This window comes from Apus apus, chromosome 6 (assembly GCF_020740795.1).
Source record: "Apus apus isolate bApuApu2 chromosome 6, bApuApu2.pri.cur, whole genome shotgun sequence".
NCBI lineage: Eukaryota > Metazoa > Chordata > Aves > Apodiformes > Apodidae > Apus > Apus apus.
The window spans coordinates 27,052,057-27,071,598 of NC_067287.1; the positions used below are offsets into that span (position 1 = coordinate 27,052,057).

The 19,542-nt window shown below is 39.6% G+C and overlaps 1 protein-coding gene across 2 annotated transcripts; it reads right to left on the bottom strand.

The window, feature by feature from the left end:
• Positions 1-5,505: 5,505 nt before the first annotated feature.
• Positions 5,506-19,426, bottom strand: NDUFS1 (NADH:ubiquinone oxidoreductase core subunit S1). 2 transcript variants are annotated; one of them, XM_051623395.1, is made up of 19 exons: positions 19,304-19,426; positions 18,411-18,559; positions 18,048-18,139; positions 16,491-16,598; positions 15,411-15,487; positions 15,239-15,320; positions 14,999-15,129; positions 14,091-14,276; positions 13,473-13,607; positions 12,957-13,071; positions 11,817-11,962; positions 11,123-11,251; positions 9,859-9,988; positions 9,241-9,401; positions 8,077-8,231; positions 7,326-7,501; positions 6,450-6,584; positions 6,166-6,238; positions 5,506-5,848 (listed from the first exon to the last, which is right to left on the bottom strand). In XM_051623395.1, the coding sequence occupies exons 2-19, from the start codon at positions 18,472-18,474 to the stop codon at positions 5,757-5,759; spliced, it is 2,187 nt and encodes a 728-aa protein (XP_051479355.1). In that variant the 5' UTR covers positions 18,475-18,559; positions 19,304-19,426; the 3' UTR covers positions 5,506-5,756. The 2 variants fall into 2 exon arrangements, with proteins under 2 accessions (XP_051479355.1, XP_051479354.1); XM_051623394.1 differs by lacking the exon at positions 19,304-19,426 and adding an exon at positions 19,106-19,277.
• Positions 19,427-19,542: the final 116 nt, after the last annotated feature.

A 19,542-nucleotide genomic window follows, 5' to 3' on the forward strand; every position in this document is an offset into this window, starting at 1 on the left:
AGCAAGAAATATCCCATGTACAGAATCAAGAACTCTATTCTGGAAATTCCATTTCTTCATTACAGAATAGGTCTGTCTACTGTGACTTTAAAGGGCCTGTATCCCTGGACCAGCCTTCCCAGGCAGTAAACTTGTCATACGCTTGAGCACAGGGTGGTCAAAGAGCATTACTGTTGCCTAAATTGCTGGTTTCTGGCTAATGAGGCATACTTGGCTGGTGTGTCTCACTGGTATTAATCACGAGACAGAGGGCAATGACATATTCAATAAGTTTTGCAAGTCTAATAAAAGTAATGGAATAGATGCTTTAGGTTGTATACCAGTTACTGGAGGAGGCTGCATCAAGAAATGAACCTTGACTCTCTCCCAAGATCATATGTAGTCCAATTGCAGACCCCAGGAATTTCTGGAGCATGACTTAGACTCTGCATGTGGTGAAGAGTCTGAGGTTTTCAGCAAATAGTGTTACAGTGTCTGTGTCTTGGTGTTATTCCTTGAAAGACATGTATATTCTGAGGAGACAGTTCCAATGTCTGCAAACACTTGTGAAAGGGATCAGCAGTTTATTTAAAATGCAGGTAAATATTGTGAAGGGAGGGAAGAACTCTTAAGTGTGTAGATGTTCATTAGAGACTTTTACATATAAAGCCACAATTGTATAGAAAATCTTGTTAGGCATGGCAAATTAAATACAAACAAAACTTATTATTAGATATGTTCTTCTAAGCGATATCTGGAGCAGCAGTTTTATGTGGTATTGGTTTATTTAGTTGTGGCATGTTCTGGGGTCAAGCTAACCATTAAAGCCCAGCATATTAGTTTTATTAAAAATGCTTATTCTTATTTTTCAACAATTCTTCAGCATGGAAATTTTACTGCAGTGGTTGTCTCTAGCGTATCTCCATTTCAGTTACCCCACCTGCTGCAGTAATATGCATTTGATTACCAGTGTGCTTTTTTGTTACTTTTCCAAACTTCAGAGTCCCTATACTAAAAAAATTGTCTACAGTCTGAGGATTTTTTTCTCTAGCAAATAAATCCAACTTATGAAATAAATTCAGCTTTTTAATTCAGCTGCTAAACTCTTTCAAACTTGTGTTTTAGTGCACTCCTACATGGCAGATAGCACAGCAGAAAGTATAGGATAAACCATATGTAGAACAGAGTAACTTTGTTAGCATTTATGACTTTAAATAAGGTAAAGCAACATGAAGTGCAGATGACTGGCCTTGTTTTTCTGAGTCTTACGGGCTTCATTGAAGCTTATTGGAGCAATGAGAATTTTGCTGTGGATTTCAGTAGAAGTATAGTTGCAGAAGTATTTAAGCAATTGGGAGAAAACGTATGGTAGCTATTTCATGATAATATAATTGATTGAGAGTGAGCTGTACTGAAAATGGTAATTAACTAAGACTTAACAAATCTGTTTTTCCTTATCAATCTGTATTTTAATCTGCATCAAATAAATGGTGTTGTCTTCCTAAAGCTCAGCAAAGTCAAAATAGTAAGATTGTGGGGAAGTTGTCCAAAGTACATGATGGGCATCTGTGGACACCTCTTTTAATAGAAGGCAAACAAATGGAGTAAACTGTCCCAGCAGAATGCTCTCATACACTCCCATTTTTCTGGGAACCCCACTGTTTGATTCAAAGTATGCTACTGTACTTTTACTCTCTGCTTTGGTCTATTGATATTTCATTAACTGTAATTGTGTCAGCTAAGCTACACATTTTATCACCAGTCCTTCTTTCTGCTGTTAGTTCAGTTATTCATTTATGTTCATGTTAGAGTGGGTCTTGGTCATCACTGCAAATTGGAAAGATGAGAATTTCCACTCAGGACTGCATCAGCCACTTCTTAGTCTTCTGAGAGCAGGCTTCAAACAAAGGTGTGGAATCTTCTGTTGTGGATAATTCAGAAATGAAAAGCATGCAGGACAGGATTTTTCAAAAAATAGTTTAAGTTGAGCTAACATCAAAGCATGAGGCCTAATTAGTGTCTAGGATCAGGAGATCCCAGTGGATTTTTAAAGTTGTTTGTTATACAGGAAGCTTTTTGCTCATAATGTTTCTTTTTGATGCATGGTTCTCATGTCTGATCCATTTCAAACATAGACACAGGTGTACAGAACTTGAAAAGAAAGAATAAAATTATTTCTTTGAAATATTAAGTATATTCAAAATTTAGTATTAGCATCAGAGCAAAGAGATGTCTCTATCAGCTATTATGTCTTCAGTATGCAAAGGGGCCTGTCAATCTCAGTAGTCTTCTCACCACTGGGCACTATGAATGGATGCTTGCATGTAGCCAGAGGAAAACATTTATTAAGTGTTGAGCACAGCAGGCTTTGCTGATCATGGAGTGCCTCACAGAGTTGGAATTGCAAGGTTTTATACATATCATTTTTGGCTCTTGGTGCCATTCCTCTGTTGTGCTCAGCTGTGGGGAGCTGGGGATACTCAGGTGCTTCAGGACACATTGCTGACATCACTGTATCAAGTAATAAGTGTTACTGGGAAGTGTCTTTTTGATAAAACCTTACAGAACAGAGAAGACCATGACTTGTGTAACCTGCCCCCCCGCCCCCCAGCAAAGGATTCAGTGTTTGCTTCTGAAGAAAGTTTTCCTTGTGACTCTCTAAACAGTGTTTCATTCCCAAAGGTACCTGTGCCCATTTGACATTTTATGAATAATAAAAAATAATTATTTCTTAATATCTAATGATAAAGTAATAATAGGGTGGGGTTTGGGGTTTATTTTAGACAGGAATTTTAAAACTGCTTTTTGAGCAAAGCAACTTCTCAAGTAACTCTGGGAGAACTTACCCCATAAAATACCTTAACATACTCCTGATAAAAAGCTTACATCAGTTGTCAGTGAACTCCTTAACTTTTAGGTGCTCTCCATAATTCCCCACTTACTTATTGCTGGTTTTTTCCATGATAGAAACAAGGAGGTCCTCCTTTATCAGTCTGCTTCTTAGCACTTTTTCTGTTCATATCCTGTCAGTGCCTTGAAAGAGTCAGTCTTCTAATTCTTCATCACTGAAGGTGATTTCATCTCATGGCGTATTTGAAGGACAACAAAACAAATCATTAGTAAGAGACTGTTTTGTTTTGGAAGAGGATGTTTTAGCTTAGCTATTGTTCGGAGTATTTTGTGAGGAGTGGGGGTGTGGGGACAGGGATAGAGATGTTTTTGTTACCTTTTCTCTTTGGATTAAGGCTGATGCCAGGCTGCTGCTCTGCTGTTTCTTGAGTTCCAGAAGTCTGCGCTGCTTTTCTTTCAGACTCAACAGCAATATACAGCACATCCCCCAATATACATCCCCCCAACCAAGCAGACAGCAGCCACTGTCTTGCAAGTGCCTTAGAAGAGGCATTGATCCCAAATCTTTTACTTCCTGGCGAAGTGCTACAGACACTTCCTTTTCTGCCTTGAGCTATGCTTCAAAATACATTTAAAAATGAGTCAGTTACAAGTATTTTTATGAATGGCCTAGTTTTGTTGGCTGCTTCAGAGTCTTGCTGAGAGCATTCCTCAGTTTGACTTGACTTCATTTGGGACTACATTGTCTGGTTTATTTAAGAAACTCACTGAATTACCCAGGATTTAAAGGAGTCCACCTCTGGGACTGTGGGGATGTACCCATAAGATGCTGCTGCTGCCAGGAAGGTGGCTACTGAACAGGGCTTTTAAAATGTTGTATTTGTTTTAAAATCACAGCTTTACACTTAGATGCTTAAATCTGCCTGCAGCATTTTGACAGAGACAAAATTTGTTTCTCTTTAATTTGACTGCTGGTATTAACCTGGCCTAAACTTGCTTGAAAATCTAAGTGCTTAGCACGGTTTTACCTTAAATTAAAAACACCCTTTTCCTCCTCCACTCCCCTCAACCTTCTGCTGAAGACAAGACTACATAAAGGTTTAACCTAAGCCACCTTTGCTGTTAATTGCTTGCCTGTAAGCACCACGTTCACACAGTGCTGTGTTGAGATGATACTTAAAGACTAACCTCCACCCCTCTCTTTCCCAGACACACAGCTGTTCTTCCTGTGCTGTCTGTGCAGGCAGCAGTGTTCAGGAAGAAGCGAGGTGGGGGTTTCTGGACCATAACTGGCCATGCAACCAGCGAGAAATTCTGCCAGTTGGCCACCAGGTGGTACTAGGGCTCTATCTATGGAATTAAATCTGCCTCAGTTCTGGTCTTAGATATAAAATAAACCCATTCCTAACAGTCTGGATAAATGCACACACCACCACTGCATTTGCAGGCTAGCTTCATCAGCACATCAGACCTTTCAGGCTAAAACTCTGAGCACTTGTATTTCCCATCATTCCAGCTCTTCATTGCCTTCTTATAATGCTCTGCTTTATTCTGAGGTTGCAGCTTTAGAACCAGCAAGAAGTAGCAGTAACTGTTGTGTTGCTGGGTTTTTTATTTAAACAGAACTAAATTGCATGAATAGCCTTGTTTCTGTAGATTTCTGCTCTGATACTTTTCCCAGGCTACATCACCTCCATTCCTTTGCACCTCCCCACCGTCCTTTTATGGCTTAGCTGGGCAAAAGTCCTCACATGCACTGATGGTCTAGCCAATGGAGCAAACAGAAGAAATAAGGGAAGGGCTACACTGTAAGTAAGAATGTCAATTTAAATTTCTGTTTACGACCTGGTTTCCAACAGACATGACTTGTTACTGAAAAATTTCAAGCATAGGGAAAAAAAATGAATTTTATAAAGATAAGGCTTCTACAGCAACACTCTCATGCACTCAGTATTATTCTAAAATGGAAAATGTAGCTTTTCCTCATGCAAAATTACCACTTAAAAAAAAAAAATAAAGTTGGCTTTATGATACTGTTCCCATTTGCATGATTTCTAGAAGGATTATTCTAAACCTTATTACCCTAGTAGGCTGTTGAAGGTGTCCTTCCAAACTTATATTTACCAACGTTAACAGAGCAGTCACTGTTCTGAAGTCATTCTAAGGCTTAAAAATAAACCAAAAAACCACCTCACACAACTCCATCTCCCACTTTGCTATAAAAGGATCAGTACACAGAGAAACTAAGAAAACGTAGAAAAGACCTAAAGACTTTCATCTTTTTGCTATTTTTTTAAGCAGTTCAATATGAGAAAGCTGTGTAACAATTGCTTTTTCTTCCACATCAAAATTATTTTTATTTCCTCTGTGAGTAGTTTCCCAGCTGAAACAAAACTGAGAAACATACAAATACATACAGTGATAGGTCTGAACACTGACATAAACCAGGTACATTTGACTCAGAAGAGGGACAACTTGCTCTGAAAGCACATTACAAAAATAGCACGTTCACACTCTCACTAGTGCTTAAGATACCTAGATACTCTGGAAGAAGGTCATAATCTAGTATTTTTGCCATGTAGCCTTGTTCCTAGCAAATCACTACTTCCTGAGTCTGAGTTGCTTTCCGAGTTCTTTTCATGCAGAAAGCATGAGCCATATGAATTACACAGGTAATGAATTGTTTGGCATTATAATTTATTTGTATACAATCATCATGTACACTGCCTCTGGGTACAGTAAGTTGAGTGCTGCACGTTCTCTCAGATCCAACAGTCCTATAATATTATGGGACTATATGAGCTGATGAAAATGTGAATGAAGAAAAACACAACAACATAGGAAACAGATCTTGAAAAAAAATCAGTCACAGCAGCAGTTAACTGCAACAAATACTTGGGTGGAGGTGGCAGCAGTCTGATTAGTGTCTAGCAGATGCTTGGCTCTTCTACTGCATGAGCACCTTCAACAACAGCTTTCACACACTTGGCCATTGTCTGAGATGCTCTACTGATGGAATCTGAAAAAAAAAATATCCAAACACACATCAGTGTGCTACAACTGTTAATTTTTAAAATTATACACAGACAATATAGAAGATATTTAATACAGGACTACGTACAAAGAGGATAAAGAAAATTGCTTCGTTGAAAATATACTCCAATAGTCTGTGCCTTATGCAAATTCCAAATAATTTTATTGGAAAATGTTGTTTCTTCAAGTACTCAAATCCTACTTATCTTAGTGGAAAGCTTTAAATGCCTCATAAGAATTTTACTGTAAAGCTAAGTAAAATGTGTTGCCAATTTCGGAATGGAAAGGCCACACTATACGTACCTGTCATATAGAAGTCTTTTATTGTGAGCTGAGGTGGAACAAGAGGATCAGCAAGGAGCTGTTGCTTCACTAACTGTGGCATAACAACAAAAAAAAGTTTTTTATGATAGGAACTTTTTCCTTTATGATAGGAACTTATTATCAAAGCGTTTGTTTAGTGAAATCTGCATTAATTGGAGATCAAAGGATGCTTTCAGAACTGCATATGAAGGAGGCCCATTTCTTTAAAAAGCACCAAGCTATGTAACAGCACTAAGTCATGCCCAGATGCTTGTCTTGGTTACCTTTGACAGTTCATTTGCCTGGCTGAAGTAGTTAGCCTCTTCCACATCATCGTATCGAACCAGATTAGGAGATACTTCTTCTAAACGCTTCCGTATTTCATCAAGGTTCTCGTAAGGCAAAGTCATACCAGCCAGCTAAGAGATTCACAGAAAGAAATGCCATCAAATCTAGAGATTTAATACATAATGGTTTAGACAACCAGTCCATTAACATACCTAGAGTAAAATCAGGAAAATTCTACACTCCTGAAAACACAGGCAATTATAATGCACAGACTAAAGCAAAGTCACAGTGTCATGTTGGACTTCTGATGCCTAGTTAAGACTTCCTCACATTAAAAAACCAGGCTGTCCTGTTTGCTACAAAAAGGAAAAAAAAAGACAAGAAGTACTTTGCTCTTTCCATACAGATGACATTTGTACTTTCACCAACTTACCAAGAAATGTGATAAAAACTGATGCAATTATCAATGCATCTTGTTCCCAGTGACCAATAAGCATATATTTGACCTTATCTAATGATACCAGATCCTGTCTTTAGATTTCATGCTGTTTTCTTTCTAAAAAGCAAGAAACTGCATCCTTCCACCAGCTTCCTCTAAAGCACAAGATCAGCAGAACTTGCAAAGCCTCATCCATTAGGCATTCCAATAGTATACAGCATTTATATACAGCTATAATATTAGTCCTATCCTAAAACATAAACAGTATGATTTAACTCACAGAATGAAGAAAGGATTCAATACAAGACATAACTTAAGACTACAGTCATGTATTTCCCTGAAAATGTACCTCATTTGGAAACACTTTTTGATAAAAAAGGAACTTAACCTCTCAGTAAGCTTTTATAGAAGTAATTAGTAACAGCAACAGTACCTCAGAGACAGCTCTGATAATTCTCCAGTCTTCCCTTGCCATCCCAGGAGGTGTCACTGCTACTCTTGTCTGCTGGGCCCTACCCTCAGTATTCACGTATGTGGCCACCTTCTCTGTATATGCTGCTCCTGGGAGAATAACATCAGCCATGGGAGCTCCCACGTCTCCATGATGTCCTAAATACAGGGAAAGAGGAAACAGTACATAAGTAAGTCAAAATAAAAATAAATGCTTTACCGAATTTGTGTTCCCAGCAAAAAGAGAGTTTCAAAAGTTTGCTTAAAAAGTAATATAAAGCCTGACAGCCTTATATATTAGGCTGAGTTTACTGAGGTCTTATTTCCCTTATTCTTTAAGGAGAATGAACAGACTACAAGCAGTGGTAAATGGCAGTACAGTCTCTATAGCCACTCAGCTTTGGAGGGCTCCTGAAAAAAGGATGCTCAGTGAATTAATTTTTTGGCATGATAGAACAGCTGGGAACCAATGCCATTTGGTCTGTCATGTTTGAATCTGCACTCCAGAAGATAAAATGTTTTTTATTCCCTTATTATTCACCAACAGTTTATAATTTTACCTAAGAAACAGGTAACCAGTATCTCAGTTATATATTGGAAATTCCATTTCTTGGTGAAAAATAAAGTCTAGAATTTATGAAAGGGTCAAGTATGTTCATAAGACTATGCCACTTTTTAGATTTTCTTTCCAGCTACTAGATAGCAACATTCCTTAATTTACATTTACTAATTACCTTGATAGATGATAAAACAGTCCTTTGGCAAATCCTGACGTGTTATACAACCAGAATCTGCTCCCAAAAGATACAATACTTTGGGAGGACTTTTCCTAATAGCCTCCACTCCTGGTTTGAAACCCAGATCCAAAGCAGCTACTTGGCTTGCAACCCTGTAGAAACCAACACATTATGACTTTTAAGTTACCTCAGAATTCTCCCTCTCCCATCAGAGCAGACCTAACTTCTTTTTTTGACTGAATACTTATAAGGGACAAAAGAGGTCTCAAACACTAACAGGACAAAAATTAAGCATAAAGGTAACTGAAAATTCTGACAGTATTGAGTATTTGACAGAATATCAGGTTGGTTTTGCATTTTGACAAACTGATAGCATTTCAAGTTTTCACAGGGAATCTCAACTATTTAAGATGTGATAGCAAAGCGAAGGCAGACATTCCAGGTCAAGGCCTAGTGGCAGGCAGCTCACTTGTCATCTGGAACATCAAGGTTCACATTTCAGCTATGAATTGAACTCAATAGGCCTTCCATTTAGGGCACTCACATGGAAACTGAAAAGACCAGCTTCTGGATCATCCACTACTCTGAAGCATCCAAGACTTGACTTAAAATCACTATTTCATCACTGTTCATTTACTGATGCGTAAAAGTACTTTTAAAATAATTAAACAATAATTCTCATTTTCTAGCACTCTTTCTTTTCCCTAATGAGGTGCTAGACTTATGATTATATTTAAAAGAAAAAAAGATTCTCTCTGTAGAGTACAGATCTTTCAATGTTACTCAAGTTTGTGAAACATAGTAAGTCTTACAGGTTCCAGTAAGTTCAATTGCTTTTTACACTTAAGGTAGAGAGTATGATGCACCAAAAGCAATAAAAGTCAGTAACATGAGAGACTGCCAAACTACAGGTAAAAAAGGTGTCACAAGTGTTCCCTAACTCACTGGTGTTTTGGTATTGTATGTTTCAGTTTCAACAGCAGGATTTTATATTCCCTTCAGAGGATCAAGCCCTGCTCTTACTATATGAGTTTTTATACTGCCTATAGATTCTAACTTGATAAGCTGCTTGCATGTACACAAATCTACACTCAGACATGGAGGTAACTTGTGAAGGCCCAGCATGGATGGAAATGGCTTCCAAAAAACTTTAAAGCAAACCTGTGGAGGATGTTCATGACTTTCCAATCAGAACCAACACCACTCTTAGTCCTGGCGTTTTGTGCAATGGTGGAAACGGCAGCATGGATAGCTGCTCCGTCACTGCGCTGCAGCGCTGCACTACCTACCACCACCATTGGCTTTTTGGCCTGGTTGAGGACCTGTCCAAGTAAAGAATCAAGAAATTCATTCCAAGGCTCTGAAGGCAAAAGAGAACATAACAAATCCCATAATTTCTACACGTCTTCTATGCAACGCTACAATTCTGGTCATTACTTCATTTACAGGTAAAGCCAAGAGAAACTGCTATAAGCAGTACACTGCCTTGTCAACACAAAACTATACTCTTGATAACTAGACATTTAAGTGGAAACAGCAGTGGTTTATATCAATAAATATTCCAGGATTTTCCTACACTGCAAAGTTTTATGCACCTGAATATATCAAACAGTTCACGCATACTTGGTGGACACTAATCATTATCTCCTCTCTGCATTTGATTAAAAGCAAATAACCCCAGATAGAGCATGGTACTTCAACTCTCTCTCTGTGAGGAATCTGGGTTATTATTCAATACATCTGGAATTTAACAGTCACACTCTTTTAAGTTGTCCATACCTTGGAGAATGCATGTTTTCCAGAAGCAATGTCCTGGAGTATTTGTGGGGAATCTCCTAGATGATCATATGTGTAGGTCAAATTCACAGGAGAGCCAACAAGGGCCACTTGCAAGTCATTGTGAAGCCAGCTGAAAACACAGCAAACATTTTATAAAAATTCAAGAAAACAGAGTTTACTCAACCAAAGCCCCTTATAATTTTAGCAGTAACTTATACAGGATGCAAATTCTTTCAAAGGAATTTAAACAACATGCAATTGTTGTGGTAACACACCGTTTAGCATTATTCTGACTATTAAGCAAGTTTAGGGCTTTTTTTAGGATTATTTCTCTATGTACATTCTGCAGCCAGTGCAGCAACACATCTTAAACAAGAAGCTCATACATAAATTCCCTCTTCTCCTCAAATTTTTGCCAATTCAATGGAAAAAAAGGTAGCACAACTTTAAACAATCTTTTTGCATCCTAGCCAAAACCAAATAAAATTTTAAACCACACCTACAGCTACTATTATTTAGCTTGATTAACTCTTAGTTACTTCAGAATTGAAGTACTTTCTAGGAGGAAAGAATTCTGAATTTGACAGTGCTGATGGTTTTAGAAATCCACTTATTTCTTAGTTAAACAGAAAAATTTAGTTGGTTAGAAATTTTTCCTTTCTGGCAGCTTCTCACAGCACAGACATAAAAATACATGAACTGGTCATAAATTTAATTGCATTTCTTCCTCTCAAAATTTTCCACTATTGTTTAAAATTACGTATTTTGGAAGATCCCACCATTAGAGAGGGCAGGGCTTTTATAAATCTCACTTATCTCCTGCTGACATATCTTGTTAAAGTTGGAATAGCTATGTTCAAAAGTTTGGAAAAGCCATATTACTTTTTAAAAAAAAACCCTCTAATGCAACAATAGAAAAAGCACCAAACTGATGCTTAAAATAATTATTTAAGGAATATGCTATAACAAACTTTTAAAGACAAAATCTGAGGTGTCTGTGCAATGTAACAAAGGAATAAATGTCTGAGTATATGAACTTACATAAAATGTCAAAGCAAGAATGAACAAAACACAGCCATACACTACAGGGAGAAGAGACCTCCATTTTCTACACCTGTATCACCATTCCCCTTACTAAAAGGTGAACTAAATCCAGTGAGTCTGTCCGGATGAATGGTCTCAGCTTACTGCCTGAAGCTCCTCCTGAGCACTGTATCAATTCCAGATGGATTTGCATACTTATTCACCACGAAGGAATACAAACCTCTTTCGAATTCTAGCGTTAAAAAGCGGTGCCTCAAAGCGGGGATTGGTGCCAACCAGAAGCAGGACATCTGCCTCCTCCACTCCAGCAATCTTGGTATTAAGCAGGTAGTTAGAGCGTAAATCTGTGCTATAACAAAAAGATGCAAGAAAAAAAGAGGGTGAGAATTCAGTAAGGGGAAGGAATAAAGTATGGTAAAGATTCTAGATGCTCAAAATATTTTTTTCATCCCAGGAAGAGAAAGGGAAAGAAGAGACTTCTCAATCCGAATTACTAGCCCAAATAAAAAGCATGACCTTTTGTCTTGTTTTAAGAGTATCAGAGACAGGAAAACATTTAAGGAATTACAATGTGGATGCTTGCCAAGGTCATAACTGTACTATAGTTTTTCAACACAAATAGAAATAGACTAAAATATCCGGCTTACAAGAGAGTGTAACTGGCTTTCAGTAGGCTACTGTTGAACTGCAGCAGCCCCAACACACAGTGAAGCTGCAGCCCCGGCTGTAGTGGACACAATGTATCAACACAGAACCCATAAATACTCCTATACATTAATATTGCATATTCAAACAAAACCTGCTAGCTCATTAGCAATTGCTATCCTTGGTCATTTCAGAATCTTATAATGAGAGGATGTGCAGACTGGAAAGTTTATTTCAATATTAATTACAAACTCTGCCTGAACTCTTACCCAGCTCCAGCAGTAGGGAAGACCTCTTCAGTGCAGAGCGTATCACAATCTACTCTATTCAGTAAGTCTTTCAGAGCTATTAGTGCTTCTGCATCCACCAGTCCTCCTACAATTGCTGCTACTTCCTTACCTGTGACAGCCTGTAGCTGCAAAGAGAGAAATTATAAACATAAGAAAAAGCCCATAGAAATAAATTGCCATTTGGCCCAGGTAAAATGTTTGTTACATGAGGATGTGCCAAAGCCAGCAGTGCAACTGCTGACCTGGAGTAGCACAAATTGATCAGCACTGTCTGACTTCTACCACGCAGCAACTCCAGACCCTTCAGAACTCATGATAAGCAAAGAACCGCTCTCTGTATTCCCTGTTGGTCTCTCAAACTAGAGCTGTTGCTCAAATGTGGCTAATTCTCATTTGGTGTGGTGAGAAGAGGAAAACTGGTGAATGATTTTATTTTAACAAAGCTACAGAACACAAACTTCTGTAACACATGCTCAGGCAGCAAACTCCACTCAAAGGTATTATCTGGGAAGCAATACCTTTCAATAACAAACCCTGCTACTGTACCATGGACAAAAGCATCTTTGAGGAAAATCCAATTACACTTACTCAATTCTACTTCATCCCACATAAATTTTTTTATCAAAATCCAGAGCAGTCATGCAGCTCCTCCTCTGAGCAGCAGAATCAATCATCACACAAAGAAAGCACTGAGGCAAGAACAGTTCAGATAAAAGTAATACAGAAGTAATGGCTTTGATGGCAAAAGTGGTGATAGCACAGGTTAAATAAATTTAAAGGAGTCTTCAGACAGACCAGGAAGATTCAGGGCAGTTGCTTCCTCCTACATTTCTGATGGAACAGCTTAGTTTCCTGTTTCAATAAAAGTAATTTCTCTCCCAATGCCCCAAATTAAATCATGGTAAGACAAAGTTCTTCAGATGGTCTAATCTACCAAACAGCAAATAATATTCAAAAGAAGACATTTAAGGGGAATTACAATGGATTAGAAGTCAAATGCTCCCCTCTAACCTTAAAGAAAAAAGCCCTTTTCTATATAACTGCTTTCATATTAATCACTGCAGTTTGTCCAGCTTTAGAAATTGATTTTATGCTACATATATTGAAAATTGTTCTTACCACACCAGCAACACGAGATAACACATCCTCCCAGGAGGCATAAACAAACAGTCCTTTCTCGTTTTTTATCATTGGCTGAGTAAGTCTCTGACGCTTCAGACCATCATAAGCAAACCTAAGGGAACACCACTAATATTAAAGAGCAAAGACAAAGATATTTGTGTGTACTAAATACATTCTAAGACTGAGTTTTCTAACAGCTTGCAATATTTAGAAAAGAGAAACACAATAAATCTTTCCCCTGAAAGTTCAAATTTTCCTTCTCAATCACAAGTAAAGAAATACGATGCAAATAAAATGTTACTGTTAAAAAAGCTACAAAAAATAAAAACATCCCAAAATTCAGTACCTTCAATTATAGTATTAAAAACATATTTTACCAATTATTCTTCACTATATCTTTACAAGACTAACAGTGGGATCCAGAAGTCTGTGTTACTGTCCACATTTGTTCTGCAAAGTGTGCCTTTAATGTGTACATAAACATGCACCTGGGTACAAACACGTTCCACACACCTTGTTTTGTCAGAGATCCATTCCTCGTTGATATCTTCATGCAGCCTTGGCAAAATTCTCATCACTTCGCCAGTTCTTGTGCTCACTACAATGTTGCTTCCAACTGCATCAAGAACATCAATTGACTCCACCTTCCTGTTCAGGAGAACAAATAAACAACTTGCAGTTTTCTATATATAAGCAGCAACAACTAGTGTTTGCATAACAAACAAAACAACAACAAAATAAAGTGCTGAAGGTTTAGCTCTAGATAAAAACTTTGTTTCACAAGATATTTCAAATAATATCCTCAACAATTAATGAGTAAATTAATTTGAATTTTCCTTTTACATACTTTTTTTACATGACCCATCAGCACAACATACAAGTCCAAAACATTTTAGGGTAAAAAATAAGGGAAAAGTAGACTACAAACTATAACATTCTTCCTTTTCATGAAAGAACTGTGAGCAAATAACAGAATCTGTGTTGACTTCAGTCTGTGGAAAAGTCTACAACAAAAATGCAGAGAATAAAAATCAGAGAAAACACTCGATATCATAGATGCACATATTCTAAGCTAAAGAATACGACAGGAACAGAGAAAGCTGCAACTTCAATCAGAGTTAAGAAACATACCTTGTCTCCCATGGGCGTGCAGTAAAGGCATATGGCTTGGAGGTCAGAGCACCAACTGGGCAGATGTCAATAATATTTCCTGATAACTCAGACATGAACATTTTTTCAACATAAGTACCAACTTGCATATCATTTCCTCTTCCAGTTGTTCCCAAGTCATCTACCCCTGCAACCTCACTAGCAAACCTGGTAGACATAAAAAGAATGAAAAACAAATCTGCAATGTATGACAGCAACACAGCACATTTTTCAACCCTCGTTTTCTTAAGATAAAGCACTAGCCTTAGTCCACACACCTAAAGAAGAAAACAATTGTTTAGATGCCAGTGCCATCCCATGCAGAACTACACACCTGCAGCCTTTTGTTCAGACAGGGCTACAAAAACCCAGTGGAGCTCAATCAAAACAAAGAGCAGTTCAGTGCTCATTGAATTTCACACCCTGAGTCCAAGACTAGTCCTAATTAGCAAGTTGTTTCTAGAACTAGGCAAGTACATTGCCTTCTTTTCACCTGGCTCAAGTTAGCTGGTACTGAATCTCAGGACTACAGAGCAGCACAAATACAGCCACCAGAGGTTGTCAAGAATAAATAAACCTTGTAACTATGGCAAGGGAGGCACTTAATGTTTTAAAAAGCAATCTGGTATTAACACCAGAGGACCAGCTCTGCCCTGTAGAATTCCAATTTCACTTCCATGTTTTGGGCATCTCTCTCTATTTCCTATATGACAGCTCTCTGGTAGCTCTGGGAAACCAGCTATCAATCCCTACCAGAAATAAAATTCTTAAGTACAGTCAGAAAAGAAATTAAAAATTGACTGCTCCTCATGGTGCTTCTTTCACAAGTAACAAACTGATACAAATCAGTCTGCTCAGTGCTCTCTCCAGGGAAAAATAAAGGAGATTACCTGATGCATCGAGTGCACTGTATACACCGAGTCATAATTGTTTTGACTAATGGGCCAATGTTTTTGTCCTCCACAGCACGTTTTCCCTCTCTAAATCTACTTCTGTCACTGCCAAACATCATCGATTGATCCTAGAAGAGACAACAGAAAACAGAGGTACCCAGGCTGCTGGAAAGCACCATTTCACCTAAGACAAGAGTATTAATACATAACTCTACACAATTTAATTGGATGCCATACCTGTAGATCACATTCTCCACCCTGATCACAGATAGGACAGTCCAATGGGTGATTTGCCAGCAGAAATTCCATTACACCCTCTCTGTCGGGTTCAGGAATTAATGTCAACTTTACATCATTTAGCAGATAGCACAAGGAATCAGCAATACAAGGCTGTATTTATACAAGGTACCTTGCTTTCCTGGACTTCTCAGAGTTTGTCAATATGTTCCAGCCCTTCATCACTGGCATGGCACAAGCAGCAACTGGCTGCAATCATCATCAAAACCAAGCATGAATAAGTGTGTCTTCTCAACATGGGCACAAACCCCAATCTCTCCCTCCCCCTAAATTCTTACATAGACATCTATTATTAATTTATCATTTTGTAGAAATAAAAAGGTATCTGCAAGGAAAAAAAAAAAAAGAAAAATCTAACTAATAAAGTCACTGGAAGCCATATTTATTAATAATCTGCTATGTAAAAAGGTTAAATTAGTTATTGTTTATTTTTAAAGTTGAAATTTTACACTTTTTGGTTCAAATTGAAGTACTTCTAGCAAGAAGAAGGTCAACTGTAACAGATAAATGGCAAATCAAAGAGATTCAGCAGAGATCTGGAAAACCTCTACAACTGAAGTTCAGAGTATGTATTATTTACAAGACATTTATTTGGACAAGGCCTACAGAGTGAGTCTTGGTCACAGTACTACTGTGAGAATAACAAAAACTCCTGCTCAGAAAATGAATCCCTCCTAATTTTCCACCACATCATGAGCCAGACCATCATGACTTCCACCTTTAGCAATAACCCAACATTTCCAGAGATGCAAAGCTCAAACTGGAATTCAAGTTGAGGTGAGCTGAAGTTTTGTATGTGAATACAAATATGTAATCAATGATACATACTGCATTAAAACAAACTGTTAAGTAACTTCAGTCTCTACATAACTAGAACAAACTAGAACAATCCTACAGCTGAATTCATACAGTATTTGAAGTTTACTATTTGTGTAGCATCAGCTGAAAACATGCGGTTGGAACCTGAAATATCTGACTGAAAATGCACAGATATTAAATGCTCATGTCCATGAGTAAGATAATCCATAAGAACCTGAGGACTGACTGACCCTGTGGTCCACTGGCAAGAAGGGAAAAAACTGCTTCAAGGAGCTGAATGACAACAATTTGTGTGCTTATGACAGTTTGACAAGATTTAAACTAGGCCCTAAGCACAGCAGAAAAATGCAATTCCAATGAAATACATATGTACCTTGGGAGCTTTCTCTATTTCTACAAGACACATCCTACAGTTTCCAGCAACAGAGAGACGATCATGGTAACAAAAACGAGGTATCTGAACTCCTGCCTTTTCACAGGCCTGCAAAGAGTAAGAAATATAGGGAAATTAAATTTTAGTTGGGCCTTTCAGTTCCATCTCATAAAATAGTATTCAGTTTTTCAAAGAATAACATTGTTTGTGCTCTAGCATATACTCCATTTGACCCTTCACCTTAAGGAGTGACCATAAATCAAAAAATGTGATCATGCAGAAACATGTCAGGTTATCAATTACAAATATTTTGGAAAAATTTTTAACTAGTTGAGGAAATGAGAGTTGATCTCTTTTTCATTCTGTCCTCCAAGAATCGAGAGAATACTCTCCAATGGATACTACTACACTAGCAATATAAATAACTTTTCAAAGAACACACACACTATTTACACAAAAGTACATAAAAGGAAAACTTAAAAAATATAGAAGAAACAACAACAGGCATAACGATTTCTGGTAATTCAACAACACGGATACTCTCTATAAAGGTACTGGCACATAGTCAATCAAGCTTCAATACATCCGCAAGCTCACAAGAAACACTGCTCCATGACATGTCTGAAGAAGAGATAGCAGGACAAAGATGACTGATTTCCAGAGAACTGATAAAGACAGTCTTTCCTAAATAAAATCCCCACAGATGATGGGATTTATGCTATAGCGCTAGCTATGCCTGCCAGAGGAAATACCACCAAATTAAATAAAAAAGAACAACATCTATTTTTTTCTGATGATTTCTAAACAAAAAAAAATAAATATCACACAGAACCAAAACTAAAAAGCTAATAAAAAATAACATTTGAGAAAATTTAACACCAGATTCCTGCTGGAGGCATCCTGATATCCAAGCACATCGGTAACTTGTATGCAAAGAATGAAGACTGTATTTTGAAATAAACATTACACACTTTAATATTCTAACTCACTATACCACTTCCCCAACTAACAGCTTCTTAAGAAGAAGTTAGAATGGAACAAGATCTACTTGAATTTTTTGCATGAAAAACAACAATGCTGGATACAGGCTGGGAGATCCAGGTTCCATTTCTTTCCACACCAAGAACAAAAGCAGCAAAGGATTAGCTTTCTGAATGATAAGAGCTAATAATCAAAAGAAAGCAATCCCTCATTTACACAAGACACCACCTGAATAAGATATCAAACTAAAATATTCTGTGTGACTATCAGGTCACACAGAGTTCCAAGCCAGAATTTCTACCTAAACGTATCAAAGCTTGTTACTGCATTGCATACATTTTTTGCAGATGGGATACACTCTACATGCATCTGCTGCAGGTAGATGCTTCTTTTTCAAACACTGAACTCCCCAAAAGATTTCTGCCACATGAAATTGCATCACAGTCAGTGAAGTCTCTAAAGAATTACAAGAAACAATGCAATGGGTTTGGGGCTTTTTTAATATACAGAATAGGATATGCTTCCAAGAAATGAGATGGAGAGTCCAAGAAAAACTCAGCATGCCACTTCTCACACCTGAAGTACAGTGGTTCCTGGGTTCACCAATACAGGATGACCATCCACAAACACCTCTATTTGGTTGCTGGCTGCTGTCGCAGTTGTACGCCCTGAGAGGCAAGAAGAAAAAAGCCCAAACAAAAAAAACTTTGTTACTGCTAGATGCAAAACATCAGACCCCACAACCCTCATCATACAGTTATACAGTACTGAGAGAAACCCAGTTCTAGAAATAGCATAACATAGAAACCAGAGCTGCAAACAAAGTACACATAGATGCCCTTCAGTAAGTCACAGAATCATTGAATCGTTTTGGCTGGAAGTCAATTACAGAGACGTTCATTTTATCACCAGACGCACACGCACAACCTGGGCACTTACCGCACGCTTTGGAAGACTGGGCGACCCCAGCCAAGGTCCTGCGGACAGCAGGGAGTCGAAGCATGGTGCTTGGGCAGGAGAGAAAACAGCACCCAGTGGTTATCAGCACAAGTGTTTGCTGACGGGCTCCAGAGGCAGAGCACAAATTTCTACACCAGTTGCAAAAGAGTAAGACAGTAAGAAGTCACGTCCTTAAATTGCAATACATGGATCTGTTATGGTAACTATCTATAGCTCGTACAGAAGGGGCGGATGTGACGATGGGCCAAGCCGGGCCAAGCTCAAGCCTAACTCTGCAAGAGCTGCCAGCAGCACGAAGAGCAGCCACCGAGAACGGGGCAAGGGGTTCGTGCTCGCAGAGGGCCCGCCAGCAGCGGGGCTTCGCCGCCGGCCCGTGCCGGCTGCGGCCCGAAACCCCGCAGGATCCGCCCCAAACCCCGCGCCCCAAGCCCCGCTCCCGCAGGGCCCGCGCTGTCCTACAGGGACGGCGCAACCCGGCGACGGGAGCGGCTCGGTGCCCCCGCCGGCCGGGCTCCCGGGCGGGCCCGGGCGCTCCGCCGCAGAGCCGGGGCCGAGGGCAGGGCCCGCGCAGCGCCCCCAGCGCGGGGGTCACCTTGAAGGCGCCGCTGCCCGCCGGGCCGCGCCGGGCCCGTCAAGGGCAGCGGGAGCGACGGGAGGAGGGCGCCCGCCGTTACCTGGCGCGGGACGGGCGGCCGGGGCGCCTCGGCCTCCCTGGCGGCTGCGCGGCCCCCTCCGCCCCTCAGCCCCTTCCGCCGCGCCCCGGAGCCGCCCTCGGCAACCTCCGGAGCCGCCCTCGGCAACCTCCGGCGCGGGCCGCCCCAGCCCGCGGCGTCGCCGTCTGACGCGCGCGTTCGGCAATCTCCGGAACTAACCGCTTCGGGGTTTTCCGTCAGATTATCGGGGCGCGAAGGAACTCGGCAATTTCCGCCGGCCTCGCAGCACCTTCTCGGCCACCGTCTGACACGTCATACTCGGCAACTCTCGTCTCCTTCCGCCGCTTTCTTCGTCCGACTCCGGCGACTTCCGCGGGGCCCTGCGCAGGGGGAGGGGCACGGGGCGGGATGGGGCGGAGCACAGGGAACGCTGCAGTACCCTCCTAATACTGAAAGGC